The sequence below is a fragment of the Convolutriloba macropyga genome, chromosome 15 (assembly GCF_964194025.1).
Source record: "Convolutriloba macropyga chromosome 15, txConMacr16.3, whole genome shotgun sequence".
NCBI classification, from domain to species: Eukaryota; Metazoa; Xenacoelomorpha; order Acoela; family Convolutidae; genus Convolutriloba; species Convolutriloba macropyga.
Window position 1 is genome coordinate 2,563,246 of NC_134482.1, and position 20,999 is coordinate 2,584,244.

At 34.7% G+C, this 20,999-nt stretch overlaps 1 protein-coding gene across 2 annotated transcripts in view; it reads left to right on the forward strand.

Annotated features, from left to right (window-relative positions):
- Positions 1 to 20,999, forward strand: part of LOC142354679 (uncharacterized) — a 158,625-nt gene that overhangs the window by 47,292 nt on the left and 90,334 nt on the right. For both annotated transcript variants that reach the window (XM_075407038.1, XM_075407037.1), the window contains exons 7-15: positions 4,315 to 4,476; positions 5,370 to 5,558; positions 5,975 to 6,175; positions 13,112 to 13,195; positions 14,179 to 14,241; positions 14,960 to 15,043; positions 15,544 to 15,717; positions 17,406 to 17,621; positions 20,409 to 20,483. In XM_075407038.1, coding sequence (XP_075263153.1) covers positions 4,315 to 4,476; positions 5,370 to 5,558; positions 5,975 to 6,175; positions 13,112 to 13,195; positions 14,179 to 14,241; positions 14,960 to 15,043; positions 15,544 to 15,717; positions 17,406 to 17,621; positions 20,409 to 20,483 — 1,248 coding nt within the window. The remainder of the gene's footprint in view (positions 1 to 4,314; positions 4,477 to 5,369; positions 5,559 to 5,974; positions 6,176 to 13,111; positions 13,196 to 14,178; positions 14,242 to 14,959; positions 15,044 to 15,543; positions 15,718 to 17,405; positions 17,622 to 20,408; positions 20,484 to 20,999) is intronic.

Below are 20,999 nucleotides of genomic sequence, written 5' to 3' on the forward strand. Positions count from 1 at the left end.
GGGACCTTATCCTGCCAGCCGAACTGTTTATCTCATAAGTTAGCTTAATGAAGCTACAAACATATATAAGACATTGGGAAACATTCAAAAATTTTAAAATGTTTATTGGTTGCCCAAAACAAAAGACAGAACTAGAGAACACATCAAATTGTTATAAAAAAGAGAACGAAAACGAAGTGGAGTAACAAATATTTGATCTTGAGAAGCGTTGAAAAATGGAACAAATTGCTCAATAGAACTTTTAGCACTAAAACTTGCTATAAAAATGTTCTAATCGAGTTTTCGATCAGCACAAGAAAGTACCCGTTGAGCCTTCAAATCCTTTTTTTGCTTGTGAGAACGAACAGCCAGAATTTTAAGATTATTATATTAATAGCAGTACTGATAATGTGATTAATTTGTTTAACATTTTTTTTTATAAATTATGCTCGCTTGAAATGTAGACGGAATTTTTGTGGCTACTTTGTATTCAAAGATCCTTTTTATTGTTCAAACATTTTCCAAAAATGAAGGAATATGTTTGCGAGCTTTGCCCTAGAGAATATATTGTTTTAATTTTTAAATTTTCGAATTCTTTAACAAAGTAACAATTTTAAATTTTGGTAAATGGAAAACGGAAAAGTCACCTTTTGCTCGGATTAGACGCAATTTTTAATTTCGAAAATTTGAAAATTTGAAAGTAAAATTTTTAAGTTCCTCAATTTTTGTATCTCAGTTTACTATTTGAAAGTACAAATTCGCTAATCGTAACCCTGTCCCTGTAACAAATTTTCTGAAATAAAAAATGCCGACAATTTCGTTTTTTTTTAATGAAAAAAAAAAAATTGAACGAAACTGCATGTTCTGGTACATTTTGTATGTTTAATAACATATATAATTGAAAATGATGTCTCCGAATTCAAAAAAAAATATGATAAAACTATAAAACCAGGCATCACAAGTATGCATTTCACGAGGAAAAGATTAGCAAAATTCTTTTCATATAGAAAACCAAACATGGGAAAATGTTCTCTTGCTTTCAAGTTTGACCTGTTTTCGTGCTATTTTATTTTTCATTGGTGTTTTTCATTTTTTTGTCGCGGAAAACGGCGATCTTTTAATGATAGTTAGTGTTAATTTCTACAAGATAAACAAGGAAATGAAGACAACTAAACTCCATTTTTGAAGTGCTCTCGAACGAAGTTCGAAGCAATTATTGTAAACGTGTGTGTGTAGTTCCTTCCAAATAGTTCCTTTCTAAAAATAACGGAAAATCAATACCACAATTGTCAATTTATCAAAAACAGATCCGAATAAATTTTTTCATAAATTTTATACTTTTCAAAATCTTCTCTTTAAAGTGTTTTTTTCATTTTGAAGACCCTTTATTGTTGGTTCTATATTTTTTTCAGTTGTGGAGGGGCAGATATTTTAACCAGTTTTGGATACTAAATGCAAAATGATGATGGAAACCGAAGTTTTTATCCAAAATGAATTGAAGAAGATTGTCTTAGCAATATTTTTATTCGGTTTCTCCGAAATTGTCGAAAATTCCATCAGGGTTCTGATTTAGAGGTTTTCGGAAATTGGCATTACTTTGGGCGAAACCTATTGTAGGAAAAGAATTTCAAAGTAACTGAAAGTTGATAGTAAATAATATTTGCAGCAAAATTGAGAGGCATTTCGAACCGTTGTGCTGCGCACAGACTTGCACGCGCTGTCTTCTTTTCTTTGTGATCTGTTGCAATTTTTTTGTAACCGAATATTCAATCATGGAAGTAAATTTTTTTGTTGGTACCATGAATTTTTAAATAAGAGTATAACTGTTTAGTACAAATTTTTGGTTGATTTTCGGCGTCTTTTTTTCGGCTAAATTTCTCAGTTTTCGAACTATTCCATTAACAGCAAGAGATTTTTAGTTTCTAAAGCTGCTATTAAAAACTATATTGTGATGTCTTTGAAGTTTCCTTATGAAGCAAAATGATAAATAAAACCTTTTTCAGAATTGTTGCAAATTTTTCGACTCATATCTCTCCTAGCATCCACTTACAACCCTGGCTGAAATGCACTTTACCTCCAGATTTTGTAACAATACTTGGTCAGTGAAACAAATTCAAATTTTGTATAATTGGATTGCTGTAGAAGAAAGTTTGTCAGATTTCGAAACGTAAATTTTTTGCCTTCAATAAAAGTAATCATAATTTTTATTAATTTTCATTTGTGTTAATTCACAGTTGTTTATCCTTTAGCATTGAGAAGATAGAAAAGTGTGCCTGCTTTTTATAAAGTTCTGTGTCCAAATCTGATTGTTCTGCTTCCAAGATCAGCCGAGCAGTGTTTCAAGCCGTTGTTTAATCGCTTTTGTGTGTGTGTGTGTTACACATTACTCGGGTCCGGACTTTCCTCTTCAGTAGAAATATTTTCTATCTTTTCTTTCCATTTACTTAAGATTTTCAGTGCCTCATCTGGGTCTGTTCTGAGACACGGAAAACTCCAGTTATTTGGGCAGGAGTGTCTCATCGCCGGGCACTCAGCTGGTAAACTCCATTTCCTTTTGATCACATTCTTAGCAGAGTAGGCACTTCTACTTCTGCTCGGGGTAGATGGCATCCATCTGCTACGGCCTTGTCTGCAGTTTCATTTCCATCTACATCACAATGGCTGGGGCACCACACTATTTCCAATGGGTCTTCATTGAGTCTCGTAGTTCAACGAGGGTTTTAAAGACCTCCTTCTCGGCCCAGCTGTTCCACTGTTTCATATTTCCTAAATTGGGTACTTTCTGAGCCACGGACAGCAAGTCGGTTGCTATTCTTGATTTGGTAACCTTATTTGTACTCAGGTGATGCAGGGCTTCTTCCTTCAAGTCTACGAGTTCTGCTTGGTAACTGGAGCAATGCTCTCCTGCCACGAGCGAGATCGTTTCTCCTGTCTTCTCGATGAAACAGCCTGCTCCACCGTCGCTTGTGCCGTCTACTGCAGACCCGTCTGTGAAGATGGTAAATCGTGCATTGAGGCTGTCCAGCTCTCAGTTTTTGTTCTTTTATGTAACTGATTTTGTATACCTAACAGTTATACTTAGATGAAACAAAAGATTGTAACAGAAAACTATTATAAAACAATAGATCGTTTTTTCAGATCACAATCTCTCAATTTTTTTCGAAATTTGTTGTTTAACTTTTTTGCCAGAAGCGCTAAAACCAAGTAACCAATAGTAAAAAAAATTATTGTTAACATTAATTTATAATACTTTAATTTAGTGGAAAATAATGGTTTTAAAAATGTGGCAATGTCATTTTTTAAATTATCTGATGCTTTTCATGGTGGTTATGTCCAAATGCAGACCAATAAACTTTAGCTGCAGTTGTAAAAATCAACCTTATTTCAGGTATTCGGAGGGAGTGTGTCCAGCGTATTTATATTCTCAGAGTACAGAGCCAACTTAGTAATGGTGAACTTTTCTTTTTTACTGCTGGTGTCAGAAATACAAGAATTTCTCATATTTGAGCTATAAGCTTTACTTCTTTGGTTGCTTAGCTAACACTCACGCTCAAATGCTGTAGAGAAAATCGACATTTCGATTACCCTTCAATAATTCTTTAGAGTGGTACTTCGAAACTAGGTGTCCGATTGCTCAGACACAGGAGCGGTCTGCATTAACTTGTCATTTGCACGAAACGTAGTTCATTTAAAAGCCGCAAAACGTACGCGCTGATGTTGAGCATGTATAATTGGTCATCATTGATGCAGTTCTTACTTCAAATCTATTTTCGAACGTGTTTTTGTAACGTACGTGTCCTTTTGATGAAACTATAGTCTGTCCCATAAAGTTGAAATAAGCGAACGTTCGAAACCGTCAAAATCAGGCAAGTGAGCATCGAATTGGTCATTTGAATGCCAACATTTTTTCCATTAAGCTTCTATTCATTAATTTTTTCTACATGTCTTAAATTTGAACTTTGTCATTTGAACTCCAACCTGTGGCTTTTGAAACGTTCGTTTATTTCAACTTTTTGGGTCACGCTATATAAAGCGGCTAGTTTAGAAACACAACAAACAGCTACCTCCCTGTTGAAGAGTTCGAGTTCGTGTGTATATTCAGTCCCATAAAGTTGCAATGCTATCGAACATTTCAAAGTTTAAAGTTCAAATTTAAAACATGCAGATATCTAGCAAAACATTGCTCATTTGTATGCACCGAGTTTTTCGAACGTTCGCTTGCGTTGCAACTTTATGGGACTTACTATAACTAGATGCAATCAGCAGCCTGTCATATTTTCATGCAGATTTAATTGTCTTATTCATTTGCCTGTATCTATTTGTTCGTTTGTTTAGATGAGTGGCGTGCGTGAACGAGAGGAAGAATTGAGGGAGAGACAGGCGAGGGAGGTGCAGCTTATGAGCAATGGGGATGCGGGATCTCACTCCATCCTCATCTTCAACCTCAAACAAGATCTCAAACTAGCAGAGCAAGCCCACATCAGAGCCAAACAGGAGGTACTGTATTTGAAGTGTAATAAAAAAGAACCTTGTTAATTTTCTCTGGTACACATTAGAATAAAAAACAAATGGTAGAAGAGGCAATGTAAGGTTAAGAATATAACATTATGTAAAATTATAAAATCATTAAATTACGCAACTAAAATGTGACATTACATTAGTAAAAATTGGCCTAAAATGCGATTATAAAATGTTCTCACAATTTTATATGTACATCATGAAGATTATGTACATCAAAAAAATTAAAATCTAATGCTCTCAATGGCATCTTTCTACTCGTAGGCGCATTGTGAAGCACATTGATTTGAATTCTCTAATCTCCCGCGATTGATTTGAATTCTCGTTTGATTGTAACCATGTGCTTCACAATGCGCCTACGAGTAGAATGCCCTATTCTGGAGTTCTCTATTTCGGCACTTCAGTTAAAATTATCTGTAAAGCCATCTCTGAATTTAAATTCCATATGTTTGCAAAAAAAATGTAGAATCAAAATATTTTCTGGACTTATGCGGCTGATTTTCTTTCAGCGATTGGGGTGACCCACTTGGGTTCAATAAGAAACTTGTCGGTTGCCCCCGTAGTTTTTAGTGATTTTGGTTGGCTGCGTCGGTACTGCAGCACAATTAAATTTTTTTGCATATTAGATTCTGTTACTTGTTCTTGTTTTCGTGGTCTTGTTCTTTGTTTTCGTGGTCTTAATCAATCATGGTAAAAAATTATAATTTAAACATATCCTTGCAAGACCACCTACTAACAAGATATTGGATCCGATCGTAATTAGTTGACATATGACCCGAACATTTGGGTCTTCATTTTGAGTTTTCACTAAGCCAATAAGTCGAATTATGAAGCATCCATGCACTGTAAATACCGTGTTATGTTTTCTTTAGTTGGAGGAGAAAGAAGTTGAGGTTGTTCGCCTGAACAGAGACATCACAGACCTGCACAGATCCCTGGCTGCCAAAGAGGATGAGTGTCTGTCTGCTACTCAATCCACCCAGTCCGCCCAGCAGAGGGAAGCATCCGCCAACAGCCACATTCAGAAACTGGAGGCCATGATACATGAACTCAGAGCAGAGGTGAATGCATGATTACTTTTGTCGTATGAAGGGTACACCAGAAATACTGATCAAATGAAAAAGGGGGACCGAATGTTGTAAAAAGCGTAGGCAGTGCTACAGTGTTAAATGTTCCGGTTCCCGTCTTCCACGTTTAAAGCCGATTTTATATTCTTTAAACTGCGTCTCTTTGAAAGCAACCGTTGCAATTTTTTTTTTTTGTAATTTGATTTTTTCATGGAGTTGTGAACCCTTAAAACAAAGAATTCGAGTTCGCCACAAATTGACCCCAGCGGAAAACGTTGCCACTAGCTGTCGTGGTTTATTGTTTTCGTATCGTTGCAAACTCATTCCGAGGGTTCAAACAGCTATTTTTTGGATTTTTATTGCACAGTAATGAAAAAATATATTGAAACTTTGAAGTTCTGTGTTGATAGGTCTCAGATGGGAAAGCCCTGCACAGACAAGGAGTTTACGAGAGTGAGCAAAGTGAGAGGAGGGTGAAATTGTTGGAGGAGGAACTGAACTGTGCGAGGGGAGAGAGTGCCAAGTGCGTGGAGGAGATTGGAGTACTTCAGAACAGACTGAAAGAGGCAACTAACGCCACACACAACCATAAAGATCTACTCAAATCTGAGGTACTTACATCGTTTGATTTCACACGTCAAAAGGTTAATGCTTCTAAAGGTTTTTTAGTTTAACTCTTCCAGTCAAAGGCGTTCGTTTCAATTACTAAAGCTAGAATTAGTATGTTTGGGATCTTTTTTGAACTGTTGAAGCAAATATTAGATTTTTAGATGCACTTTTGAGATATTTTGTAATTTTAGCCCTGCTGGACGTTTTTTTGGCACTTTTGTACATTTCGTATATTTTATGGTATCCGTGGAATTTTTTGGTTGAACTTAGTTGTTTAGGTGGTATGGGTTGGCTTTCAATTTGATAGATTTTGTTCTTGTAAAAGAAAATGGGGAATATTTTAATCAAATTTTGGCCCATTTTTGTTTTTAAGTTCTGCCCATTTTAATCTTCTGACCAGATATTTTTATAGCTGCGAAGCTGTAAGCTGAGCGTAGCTATATTGCGGTGCTCTTGGTTTTTTACAATTCAAAGAATTTGAATTGTATTGGGGCGCTGTCTTTTTTTAAGATCTGTTCACACATTTTCATGATTTTTGAAGTCAAATTGGAGTGGTGATTTTGGTCACGCCGAAACAGGAAATGGAGCGAAAAAGCAAGTGGTTTTGAGGCGTGAATTTTTTTTGCTTTAATTTTAAAATAGAGTGCGAAAACGGTGCTTGAACAAAAATTCGGTTTCTCGGTAGTGGTTTTTTGTTCACATGCGGCAATTTCACTCTGATTTTTACTGTTTTTTGGATTTTTCGGATCGGATTTTTTTTTGTAAATGGTTTTCCCAATCCATTTATAGTCTGTTCTCGGTCTAGTTTTCTGTTTAGTCAATGAAAATTCTTTGAATTGTACGTCAGGACTTGTCCTGCTATGTTTTTTTGTTTCGTCGTCTGACGCTCTTTTTTCGTTTTACATTTGTTCACACAGCAAAGCTGAAAAAGTCAAATTTTCTGAATGACTTCTTCCTCTCACTAACCGCGTTTGCGCGCGTGACGTCATTTCTCACTCTCTTTAGCAAAAGTTTTTTGCGTGATTAGATTTTGTTCACAAGTGACTTACCTCACTCAATAAAATGACTTTTGCACTTTAAAACTTAAGTTTAATTTGAATTTGTTTAAGGTCAAAGGAACTCATATGTCCAGGAAAGGTCCTTAATAAGAGGCTTCTGCGGAATGAATTTTAACAAGCTTTATTAATTTATCGCTGAATGTTTTTTACCTAGTTTTTTCAATTTAGATCTGTATCTGTTTCTATCTCTATTATATGGCACGCAGGTCTATTCTTTCGCAGCTATTCCGGCAATCTGCCGGCTATGTTTATTTCACTTTTTGGCTCTCTTGTTCCAAAAATTATGGTTTAAAATTTTTTATATGCTGGCTCATTAACCAGGTTAGCGTAAGGTACACCAACACGTTTAGGATCCATGATGAGAATGATCAATCGACAATTTGGAAGCAGAAAATAAGTAATCTGAAAATAAGTCAATGGACATTTTAAAATGCCAACAGCAACAAGCGAAATCGAACACATTTTTTAGAGATTTTTTAGTTGCCTGCTGTTTTGATACTGGATAGAATCTTAACGTAACCGGCCGATTGCCGGAATGTGAACACCGTGGGTTTCTGGCGGGAATGAAGAAAACGAAAGGGAATAAGCAATCGTTCTGATTATTTGAAAATTGTAAGAATTTCTGCACTAATGAAAAAAACACGGCCGAAGCACTCAATCGACAAAACCCATAAAAGAAATCAATGAGATAAGAACAGCCAAAATTGATTACAAAAACTAAGGCAAAAAAATCTCAAAAAATAACAAATTTTAAAATTGAATTGAATAGTTGCATTGAAAAATCAATAGTTTCTTCGGAAAATTTTACTTCAGTCTGATAGAAAAGGACAATAAAAGCCGTACTTGAATTACCAAAAAAAGGAAATGTAGAAAATCAGTAAATATTTTCTAACAAAATTCCATAAAAAAAATTTAAAAAAGTTTTTTTTTCCAAAATAATCTGAGAAAACCCCTTTTAGATCTTCTTCTGTTCCATGATTAAGTCAGCCAATACTTGGCAGAGACAAGCTTAACAGCTATAAAATGGCAAACAAAAATCCTGATAAATTAATACGTTTTAACTTTTAATTTTGGTGGAAACTGTTTTGCACAACTTTCAAGTAACAGCGATAAGTAACCACATCTAATGTGGAGTTGTGTATTGAATGGTAAATAAAATTTTTTCGAAACGCTCAAATCGGGAAAAAGCTCATTGTTCATGGCGTCGCGCGGCCAGTTTTCAGGATCGTGCATGAGGAAACATTTGTTTTGTGTGGCAAACCACAAACAGCGTCTTATTTACTCGAACACGGCTTCAAGCTTCTTGCGGGGCTTGTTGAAAAAAAGTTGTTTCCGCCTATTTGGAAAGTATGTTTTTATACCATAGATTGTGTTTAGAAGCGACTGAAATGGCTCCAATTTTCTCTCTGTCAACGAGGAGACAAACATAGTAGTCGACTAACGGGTCTCCAATAATTGTACTGTGACTTTCTTTCTCTTTTTAATAGCCGCCGCCTCAGTTTTTCAGCCGGCTATTATCGCGTTCCTATTTTTACAATTCATAGAATTTGAATTGTATTGGGGCGCTGTCTTTTTAAGATCTGTTCACACATTTTCATGATTTTTGAAGCCAATTTGGAGTAGTGATTTTGGTCACGCCGAAACAGGAAGTGGAGCAAAGAAGCGAGTGCTTTTGCGGCATGAACTTTTTTGCTCAAATTTTGAAGTAGAGTGGGAAAACGGTGTTTGAACAAAAATTGGTGCTCTCGCTTTGGTTTTTTGTTCACATGCGGCAGTTTCACTTTGGTTTTTACTGTTTTTTTTTTCAATTTTTTGGCTCGGATTTTCTAAATGGTTTTCTCAATCCATTTATAGATTATACTAGGCGTAGTCTTTTGTTAGAATCATAATTGCATTTCTTTTTAGTGGTTTTTTTGTTCTCGCCAGCGGCATTTTGACAATGATTTTCTGTTTTTCAGCTTTTTTATCTGATTTTTTTAGAAATAGTTTTCCCGGCCCACTCATAGTCCATTCTAGGTCTAATTTTTTGTATAATGAATGAAATTTTTTTGAATTGTACGTCAGGACTTGGCCTGCTATGTTTTTTTTACTTCGTCGATAAAATTTTTTTGCTTTACCTTAGTTCACAGCTTGAACACTTGCGTGAAATCTTTTTGACTTCTCTAATCTAGTTTCACTCTTTTCTCATTCTGCTAAAAGTGTTTTTAGACAGCAGTTGCTCAGCTAAGCAATTCAAAATAAACCGAGTCAGTATCAAAAAGATTAACCCATAAAGCCCAGTTTTAGATGCCCGTTACTCGAACTTGGATCTTATAAGTCTTAGTTACCATCTCAAATGCCTACTGATATTGATACTAGCCTCTGTATTGTCTAACTATGAAACTGGAGTCTGTTCAACAACGGAAAGACATCAAAATAATTCGCACTTAAAAATTTTTTTCTACAAAACTCATTTTTTTCCATTTTTTCTTTCAATCCCAATCGTGGTTATGGGAATCAACGGCGGCTATTTTCCAGGAATTCTGCCGGGTAAGTTTGTAAGTTGCTGTTCAAAGCTCAGTTTTTAACCGGAAATTTTACATTATTTTTTGGCGGCTATTTAAACAAGTTAGCGTAAGGTACACCAACACGTTTAGGATCGATGATCAACATGATCAATAAAAAGATAAGAAGCAAAAAAGAAGTAATCTGAAAAATGTCAATGGAGATCTTGAAACGCCATCAGCAATAAACGAAATCGAGCGGAGAGTTTTTACTTGTCTGCGTTTTTTATATGCAGAACCAAACGTAAACGTAGCCGTCCGATTGGGGGAATGTGAACGCCGCGGGATTTTTTGGGGGTAATGAAGAAAACGAAAGGAATGTTAATCATTGCGACAATTTGAATTGAAAAATTATAAAAATGTGAGTGCTAATAATAAAAACTACTGACGAATTACTCTGGAACAGAATCGACGAACCAATAAAAGAAATCAATCAGATGAGAAAAGCCAAAATTGGTTACAGAACTTAAGGCAGTATTTAGCAAAAAATTTTTAAAACAATTTTTTTAAATTTGCTTCGAAAAACCAATGGCCTTCATTCAAAACTTCTACCACCATGTGATAGAAAATACAATAAAAGCCATACGTAGAAAAATCTGGAAATAAGCTTTGCTAGAGAAATTCCATTTAAAAATTTTGTTACTTCCCAAATATTATCCTGATAAAACCCTTTAAATTGTCTTTAGTTCAATCAATTAATCTGACGATACTTAGCAGAGACAAGCCTAAAAGAACCTGATGAATTTTAAAAAAAATTATTGTCATTGGCGGAAACTCCTTTGCTCATGCTTCCAGTAACAACAATAAATAATAAATAACAACACACTCAACAAGATCCATGTTTTGAAACGTGAACAATTTTTTTCGAAGAGCTCAATTTGTAAGAAATAGTTCAATGTTCAGTGCTTTGCTCGGAACTTTTTCAGGATCATGCTAGCAACAACTTAAGGTTAGTGTGGCAAACGGCGGACAGCCTCTTTTCTCGAACACGGTTTCAAGTTCTTTGTGGAGCTCTTTGAATAAAGAGTTGTCCGCCGGACGATTATGAAATTATGTTTCTATATCTTTCGAGTGTGTTCAGAAACGAATGAAATTATTCTAAATTTCTCTCTGTCAGCAAGATTGAGACAAAATTATCAATACAGAGTTAGTCCACTGTCGAGTCTCCAAAAATTGAAATGTGACTTTCCTTCTTTTTATAGTTGTGGTCCAAAGTTAAATCTTCTGACCGGACATCTCTTTCACTTTTTGGCCCTCTAAAACTCTTGTTCTGAAAAACATGGTTTAAATTTTATCTTTGATGCCACATTAACCAGTTTAGTAGCGTACGGTACACCAAAACATTAAGGATTTATCATTAGCATAATCAATTGGTTATTTAGAAGCAGAAAAGAAGTAATCTGAAAAAAGTCATGGAAATCTTCTTAAAATGGCAACCGCAACAACAAAAAGCAAAATCGGGAAGATTTTCAGAGAATTTTTAGCTGTCTATTTTTAAAATATAGGAGACAAAACATAAACGTCGCCCGCAGATTGCCGGAATGTGAACGTCGTGGGTTATTTTTGTGGTGGTAAGGAAGAAAACGAAAGGAGTGTTGAATCATTGCAACAATTTTACTAAACAATTTATAAAAGTATGTGGACTTATAACAACACTTCTGGATTACTCTGGAAAGGAATTGGCAAAACCATAGAAAAAATTAAAATGAGAAAAAGCAAAATTGGTAACAGAAACTAATGCATTAGTTCGCAAAAATTTATATAAAAACAAATTCCTTAATTGCCTTGAAAAACGAATAGTTTTCATTCGAAACACTACTAGCATTGGTTATAAAAGTCCAATTCTGTACATAGATTAGCGATGATAAGGAATAAGGAACGTAAAAGTCAGAAAATAATTTTTGCTAAAGAAATAACTCCGAGTCTTTCATTAACTCCAAGTCATTCTCCTGGGAAAATCCTTTAAATCTTCTGTTCAATCATTGAATCAATACTTGGCAAAGGAAAGCTTAATGATTATGAAAAAGGAAACGACAAAGAACCCGAAGTTTTATTAAATTGTTTCTATTTGTTTTTGTGGAAAATGCTCTGACCAAATTTCAAATAACTCCAATAATCATACCTATTGAAGAGTTGTGTGTTGAAAGGTGAACGAAAAAAAAATCCGAAGAGCTCAAATCGGAAAAATATTTGAATATTCAGTGCTTTGCTTGGTGTATTTCTGCGCTCGTGCATGGATCAACTTTGTTTGTATGGCGAACCATGGACGAACCATTCTCTTATTCTTTCGAACACTGCTTCAAGCTCCTCGTGGAGCTCGCTGAAAAAAGAAAAGTTGTCCATTCATTGTGAAATCCAGCCTAAAAGTGTTGGTTCAAGCATTTAAAAACTAAATAATTTCGTTTTGAAAAATTTCTAGCTCCGCTTTTTTGGCCTAAAGGTCGATTTAAGAAAGGCACTCGAAAGAAGGTTTCACCAAAATCAAAATTCTTGATAATTAAAAATTTCAAAGTTTAAGAAATCAGAAATTTTGTTGAATTTTTTAGCAGATTCAAACCAATTGCTGTTAAAAACTTGCAATTAACAACAATGTGACTCAAGTAACAACCAAGGCAAGTGAATATCAGCAAACTTAATGGGCTTATTCAGAGGGTCAACGAAACTGTTCAGAAACGCTTGCCTTTCGGCCAGTAGAGAGCTAAAAGTTGGAATCCTTACGAATCTTTTACTATTTTAAATGATGTTCCATCGGAAGGCGAGTCATATTTGTTACACGCAGTAATCTCAATGTGTAGCTTTTTTGCATAAGAGTGGATTTTACAATTTAATGATTTTTTGTCTATCAGTATCTTTCCATCTCATTGGAATTTATAAGATCAGAAAATTTTCAGGGGCTATTAGATTCCTACAAAGGTCAAGTCATAAATTTTATGATAGAAAACAGCACACAGTAATTCGTTTTGTTGACGGTTTTTTTTTCAATTGCCAGGTTTTTTCGTGCACCAAAAATGCGCCAATCCAAACCCGAGAATGAAACACGAATCGAGCATCAAAAATTATAGTCTAGCTAAAGTCCAACTGCGAAAACATGCGTCTAGCTAAAGTTCAGTTGTCATTTCATAGTCAATTTTGGTCCAGCATTGTCTTTTCATAAGTCGGGACCTCGGTTTCAATCATTTCACGTTTGTTAAGAATTAATTACAGAAAAGTTAATAAAGGAAAATAGTTCAGAAAATTCCCATTAACAATTATGATAAAAAATTTTTAATAGTTTTGAAAAAAGTAAAAAAAAATAGATGATTGGACTAATAGTTATCACGGATATCTTTTATTCCAGCTGTCAAGAAGAGACGATACTATTCAGAAGCTGAGAAGAGAAGTGTTGGCTCTTCAAGAACACAGAGATGCCGCAATGGGCGAGGTATACACACAATTTCGTCTCAATCACAATGAGGCGCTTCAGTAAATTGGGAGCTTCAAAAGTTTTGTTAAGGAAGAGAGCAGACATTGGTGATTTTTAAAAATTAGGATTCGGAATTAACAAAAAAAAATATTTAAATTGATTTACAACTGACGAAATTTTTGCTTTGTTTTTTTTTTGTTACAAGTATATTTAACCTATTTGGTTATTTACTCAATTTAACTCGTTTTAAATTAAAAAAAAAACAATTTACACCCTTGTCTGTGGCATGAAAGTTGTTGCCTTTTGTTTTGTTTTGAACGTTCTCGAACCCTATTTGTCTTTCGTATATTTATTTTCATTATCATTCACATTGCGGACGTCATTGTAGAATTGTCATATTTATAACCTGAAATTGAAAAAGCTGATTTATTGGCTTGATTGAAATGATCGATTGACGAATGCGATATTTGGAAAATGATAGATACGTGCATGATGGTACCTAGATTGGTGTTTTTTAAACTGTTTATGGAATTGACAAGAAATGATCAATCATGATTTTGTTGTACCTCAACATTTTATGGTAACTGAAGTGGTGTTCCCTGTTTCAGAGCATATTAAATTGGTCATTCTAATTCTTCGATTAATTTCTCACTAAACTTACACGAATTCCAACTTAGCAGAAGCGGGGAACTAAACGAAATCTATAAGTGCCGTTCATTGCATCTTGTAAAAGGAAAGTACCGTAAGTTATCTGTAAGTTAGTTCCAGCTTTTAGCTCGACAAGCTTCGGTATCAAATTGAATTCCTCACAATTTGATTTAATTCATCTGGGGTGTCAGAAATTTTCCTCTGTCCAGAGTCCAATAGTTCTGCGTCAATTAAGACCCTAACTTATACTAAATTTTGGCATAGTTTACACAGATTTAATTGACGTCCTTTCACTTGTACATAAAAGTGGTTCTCTTAGTTGAGTTTGTCTGTTTGTTCGTTTTATTTTCCAGTTGGATGAGCAAGAGAGAGTGATGCACAAACTGAAGATAGCTGCACAGGACAGAGCACAAGAGGTACCAAATCAAACTTCACCTTCATTACTTCAATGTCTCTTAATAACAAATGCAATCTGTTTAATAATCACTTCTCAGTATTAGATTTTTTGTAGTTTAGAGTTTTCTATCCTCATGTAAATCTGGAAATTGTTACAATCTCATCTTCAGTTAGCCCGCGCACAATAATCTCTTCCCTTGCTTAATTGACTTCATATGGTAGTCTGCTCTTGATCCGAAACTTTTGTCATGCAACCTTCTGTATTACCTTGTTTAATTTTTGGTTTAAAATTTATTTTCTAGCAAGTTATCTCTTTCTAAATCTATGTAACTATTCTTGTGCTGGATTAGATATTCACTAAATGTCACAATAACCGATGTTTCTGCTCGTGATATTAAAGTTGTGCTACGTGATTTACACTTGCTTGCTATCCTCCACGTGTACGTTTGAGATTCAGAGTAGAACTTCGTAAATTAATTCCAGTACCATTTTGACAAGACTGATTTTAATAGAGGGTCATTTGTACACTTTCTCTAAGCATACTCTTGTGACGGACTATGTAGTTTCGTATGAGCTTTATATAACCCCCCTTGCGAAGGGTTCCATAGGAAACGAACCCAATCTTTTTGTTATTTACTTTCTCTCTTTTAACTTGTTGCATAAAAACTTGACACAACGAACTGTTTCATTGGCATTCAACGACTGAAATGTATGAATTTCAATCTGTGCGTTTATTAGTTGGATGCAGTTGGTGAGAAGGTGAAAGAGCTGAACAAACTGTTGGAGAACTCCAAAACAGCCCATCACAAAGCTCAAGAAAAGGTACGTACATACAGTGCTCTTTATGAATCTCAAATTTGAACCAACTCCTTTATTTTAAAAAAATATATATATCTAAACAGTTAGTCTTGGTTGCCGACCCATCATTGTTATAGTTTACTAGTTCCCAGTTCTAGAAGTTATGAGATGGCCAAATTTATTTTTAATTTATTTTTAAAACGCACGTTTGGATTAGTTTAAAATTGTCTCACCTCACAAAATATGAAATTCCGCAAATCTTTTACTGCCACATTTTTTTGAAAAAACATTTTGTCTTTTATTTGATTTGACAATGTACAGAGTATAAATGTATAATGTATAAAATTCATGGTTTTTGTTGATAACGAAATCACTTCATGGAATTTTTCAACATTAATTATGAGTGAAACAAAAATTGTAAATTGTTATCAAAATTTGTAAAAGAATTGAAATTTTTTAAAAGTTTCGGGTTTTGTCCAACCCCTTATTGGGTAAGACGCAAATATGTTGTTGTTTGATAATAGGCCTCTAAGTATGAAGAGAAGTGTGGTCGACTGGAGAGGGAGATAGGGAGACTGTTGCCAGACATGAATGCATTGAGAGGAGAGAATGACACTCTGAGAAGTAGTCTCACTGAAGCACAGGCCAAGCAGTCCAAGTCCAAACACGCATTCAACACAGAGGCTCAATTCCACCAGGTAAGTAGTATTATCTGCAGGATTTGATGCAGGTTATTGCAGACTGTCAGCGCCCTTGTTTAAGTCCGTGATTAAAACAGTTGCAATGCGTAATTATAATAGCTGCATCTTCAGTGAAGTTTTGAGGTTTATTCGTCATTCTTGTCGAAGCATTTGTTCGAAAACGTCCAAAAAAACGTAAATCATTATATTTTCGACTTTTAAATCGGTGTGAAAAGTGCTATATCTCTTGCAATTATGATCATAGAAGCATCATAAGGAATGTGTTCAACATCAATTCTGTTTTCAAATTCTGTTTACAAAGCAAGCTTGATTAATTAATTCTTGGTTTAGTCATTTTCACAATTATGATAAATGATGACAACAAAAGGATCGTTTTTTTGCATCCAAAAATGGGTACTTAAATCTCTCTGCTTCATCAATTAGTTTTTTTAGTATGTTTTGCGGTCCACTAATTTGATATTGACATGCCCGCCGTGTTGTATGTGTCTTTTTGTTGCAGGGCTTTTTGGTAAATAAAAGTAAGTTTTTTGGTAATTAACGAGTTCCCATTCTCATTTCCATTCTTTGCTCAACTTATTGTCAACTCGAAAACGAAGGGTGACATTTTAAAAAGTGTGAGACCAAAAAATGATCAGTGTTTTTTATAATGATGCCGAAATCTTTTTCTAGTGCTCTCTCAAACAGATTAAACAGAACATGAAATGTTCAAAATGTGTATCTTATATTTTCCACTTTTATCGTAACCCAAAACCAAAAAATAAATTATCTTAAGAAACAAAAGTTGATGTTTCCTAAAGGTATGTGCCTTTCAAAGCACAAGCAAGCAATTTTTCTTTGTTTCTGAGCTTTGTCTGTTAAAATTATTAAGGATATATGTAAACATCGAGATATTGTGAAGTAAGATAATACGACATACCAGTGAAATTTAGTTCTAACTTCGCCTCTTCGTATTTCTTGTTAAATGAAATCATTCAAAGCAAAAGAGAACTTTATTTATGATTGAATAGTTTGCAAAACAAATCAAAGCATTAAATATTTTACGGTACAGATCCCAAAAAAACTAATTGGACTTGAAAACTTTATTAATAAGATCTTCCAGAACTTTTGCAGGTAGCTTCACAATTAACAGAGGGAAAGTTATTTTATAGTCCTCTTCTGTATTTCGTTTTCAGCTTAATATTCTGACTCTCAATCTAAAATTGCTCAATTTCGATGAAAGAAGAACTCAAAAAGAATGTCTGTGTTTTACTTGTCTGATCTCAAATTAGTAGTTTTGAATGAAGATTTGAGTTCAAAAACCAAAAATGAAGGATGTGCAAAAAGCAAGCATTAGCGGAAAATTCTAATAAAAAATCGATAGTTTTGATATGGTCTCAGAAAAAAGCCAATTATCCAAGCACTAAACAAGGGAATTTTCACAAAGACCGTGCCAATGTTGACAGTCACGTATTGCTCATGGATCATAGCAGGGCAAATAATCTTATAGAAACAAATAAATTTTTTGTAGCATACGGGTTTTCATATAATAAACAATTTTCCGTAATGTCAAGGTAGATTTATTAGCACAAATTTTAATGAACTACGTACTTTTATCATGTGTCAAAAACAAAAGATAACGAATCCATATACAATAAACAAATCAAAATCATGTCAAGATACTGTTCCTATGTATCATTGATTTGCAGGAAGCATTCAAGAAGTTGCAGAAGGAATACTCGGCCCTGTTGGAGGACAGCAGGAGTAGGAGTAGCCAGTTGGAGGAAATGGAGAGAGTGACGAAAGAGTTGAGGAGTGAAGTAGATAGTTGTTCACGGAAGGAGACAGAGGCAACTAAGAAGAGTGAGGAGTTAGAGAGGAAGAATCAGCTACTCGCCACACAGGCTGACAACTGCAAAGCAGAGGTACGTTATTGATTGCTCTCGAACGATGTTTTGAGCAATTATATTGGTCTTGTGGTTTTTTTTGTAGCTGCGAAACTGAAAGCTGAGCGAAGCTATATTGCGGTGCTCTTGGTTTTTTTACAATTCAAAGAATTTGAATTGTATTGGGGCGCTGTCGTTTTGTTAAGATCTGTTCACACATTTTCATGATTTTTGAAGTCAAATTGGAGTAGTGATTTTGGTGACGCCGAAACAGGAAATGGAACGAAAAAGCGAGTGGATTTGCGATGTGAAATTTTTTCGCTCTAAATTGAAAGTAGAGTGAGAAAACGGTGTTTGAACAAAAATTCGCTTTCTCGCTAGTGGTTTTTTGTTCACATGCGGCAATTGCACTTTGATTTTTACTGTTTTTTCGATTTTTTGGATCGGATTTTTTTCTAAATGGTTTTTCCAATCCATTCATAGTCCGTTTTAGGTCTAGTTTTTTTAAGTCAATGAAAATTCCTTGAATTGTACGTCAGGACTTGTCCTGCTATGTTTTTTTGTTTCGTCGTCTGACGCTCTTTTTTCGTTTTACATTTGTTCACACAGCAAAGCTGAAAACGTCAAATTTTCTCTTCCTCTCACTAACGGCATTTGCGCGCGTGACGTCATTTCTCACTCGCTTTAGCGAAAGTTTTTAAGTTATTTGCGTGATTAGATTTTGATCATACGTGACTTACCTCACTCAATAAAATGAATTTTGCACTTTAAAACTTAAGTTTAATTTGAATTTGTTTAAGGTCAAAGGAACTCTTATGTGCAGTAAAGGTCCCTAATAAGAGGCTTCTGTGGAAAGAATTTAAGAACCTTTATTAATTTATCGCTGAATGTTTTCAGCCTAGTTTTTTGAGCGGCGTCGATTTTTTTCAATTTAGATCTGTATCTGTTTCTATCTCTATTATATGGCACGCAGGTCTATTCTTTCGCAGCTATTCCGGCAATCTTCCGGCAATGTTAATGAACTTTTTCGCATGATTGATTTCTTGTCTGACGTTTTGGTTTTCCTCAACAGTGGGATAAAAAGGTAAAGCCCGGAGGATATTAAGTCGCTGAACAGCTCTCTCAGTTCTTTAATTGTCAATTTTTTGAAATTTGCTACTCCACAATAACTAAAGCGGCTGAGAAGACATAAATTAGTGTCGTGAAGGGAATTATTTCGTGATTTTGACTGGTTAATATTACATTGGTTGATAATGAGCATAAGCAAATATTTTTTTTTAATTAAATGTATAATTTTGCAACAGTTTTAAATTTTTACTGTATTTGAGTTTTCGTTTATGTGGTTTTTGTTGGTTAAATTTGGTTGTTTACAATTTAACTTATCATTCAATCATTTACCTGACAAATCCTATTGGCTTTCAAATGTGGCTTGATTGATCTTTCTGAATGTGTCCACCTGACATCGAATGAATTTTAATCATTGTTTCAAAACTATTAACCGATTTTGTAAATGTTTGCACCTCGATATTGTGTTGTGGACTTGAAAAGAAATCTCATTAACATGAGGTCTCAGTTGCTTCATACTCAAACCTATATTTCTGTGTTTAGTGGTTTTGCTTTTGAAATTTTCTGTAGAATTGTTTTGGTATTTCAAATTTTAGCAGTTTTGAAATTTCTTTAAGGTTTTTTTCCAAAATTTCTGCAGGGAAGGGTGGGTTTAGTTTTTCAATTTTTTGAAAGATCTCAAGAGATCTTTTTTTCTGGATTGTTTCTACTTTTTCATTCATTTTTGTTTATATGATATGATAACCAGTTTCTTAGCATAATCCTTTGATAAATTCCTTGTGGAAACATGATTTTCCTCAGTCATTACTTACGTCGTTATTATCTGCCTGGGTGGCCTCTATTTGTATTCAAACTGATTATGCATGCTCAGTTTAGATATGTAAGTGAGTGCAGAGGTCATTTTGTTTTTGCTTTATTACTGACTTATAAATCTAAATTGAGAAATTAAAATTGCACTTTAGCCAGCCTCCTTGTAACATTTCATAGCAAGACGATTGTTTAGGAATATTGAAAACACTTTTAAAGTAGTATGTCAAAACAAGTCAAAAACATAGTACAATTAGTGTTGCTAATAACTCCAAAAATGATAAAATATAGCTGTGTTAGCTTTGAGTAAATGCACATTGCTCGTATGTTTTATGAATCAGTTTTCTTAAGCTTTAATGGCATGGTTTAAGAATTATTTGAGGTGCAAAACTGCCCTTTGTGAACAGACAAAACAGTCCCGGACAAAACAGTCCCAAATAGCAAAATATTCCCAGACAAAACAGTCCCAGACAAAATAGTCCCAAGAAACCAGATAAAACAGTCCCAGACAAAATAGTCCCAAGGCCATTATAATAGCTCTCACACGTATGATTTAACAAGCGGATAATTTAATCCCATGTTCGGTTGTGATAGTTTCAGATCAAGTCCCACGGGCCGCTGAGGCATGGCCATGGCCATTAAGTATGTTAAAACATACGGGTAATAGCGACCCCTGATTTGTTGTCGGATTATTGAACGAACATTTCAAAGAACATTGGGTATAATGGCATTAGGTACATTTTATTTGGGACTATTTTGTCTGGGACTGTTTTGTCTGGGAATATTTTGCAATTTGGGACTGTTTTGTCTGGGACTGTTTTGTCTGGGACTGTTTTGTCCGGACACGCCCGGGGGGGGGGCATTAGCTGGATAGATCAGTTTTTTTGAGAAATATTTTCGTACCCATAAGGTTCAGATAATAGGAGTTCATGAGTTTCGTGGTGTGTGTTTTAGAAGGCGAATCTGTTGCGAACTCTGAGTGAACTGGAGGGCAGATCTACAGAACACATCATGATGCAAGACCATCAGGTGGGTCACACATGTTTACACATATTTACTGAATTTCAATGTAATGAACGTACATAAAGTTATGAAGATGGCAGCTTTTGATTGATGGATAAATTTAAAAAACTGAATTTATTAAGAGCAGTAAAGTGATATTGGCTTATTCAGATGACCGTTTATGAGTTTGTCAAAATAATGGGCAAAAATAATTAATCCAGTGTTGGACAATTTTCAGTGGTGAACTTTGACAGCAAACTTTAAGAGGCAAACTCTTAAACTAAAATTTGAGTGAAACTTATTTAAAGGCCGAGTTGAGGACGAGACATTAACAAAAATAAGGTGGCAGAGAGTAATCAAAGAAACCTTGGCAGTAGGTAGCCCTCTAGCAAGAAGCGAGGTGCCGTATCTTTCAAACAATCCAGGCAAAATGGTTCATGTATGTTAATTCAAGTAGTAATAATTACGTGACTCTGCTTGAGGTCTCTGAGACCTTCTGGGGTTAATCGAGAACCGCAAAGCGTTTCGAGGTCACTTCTGCAG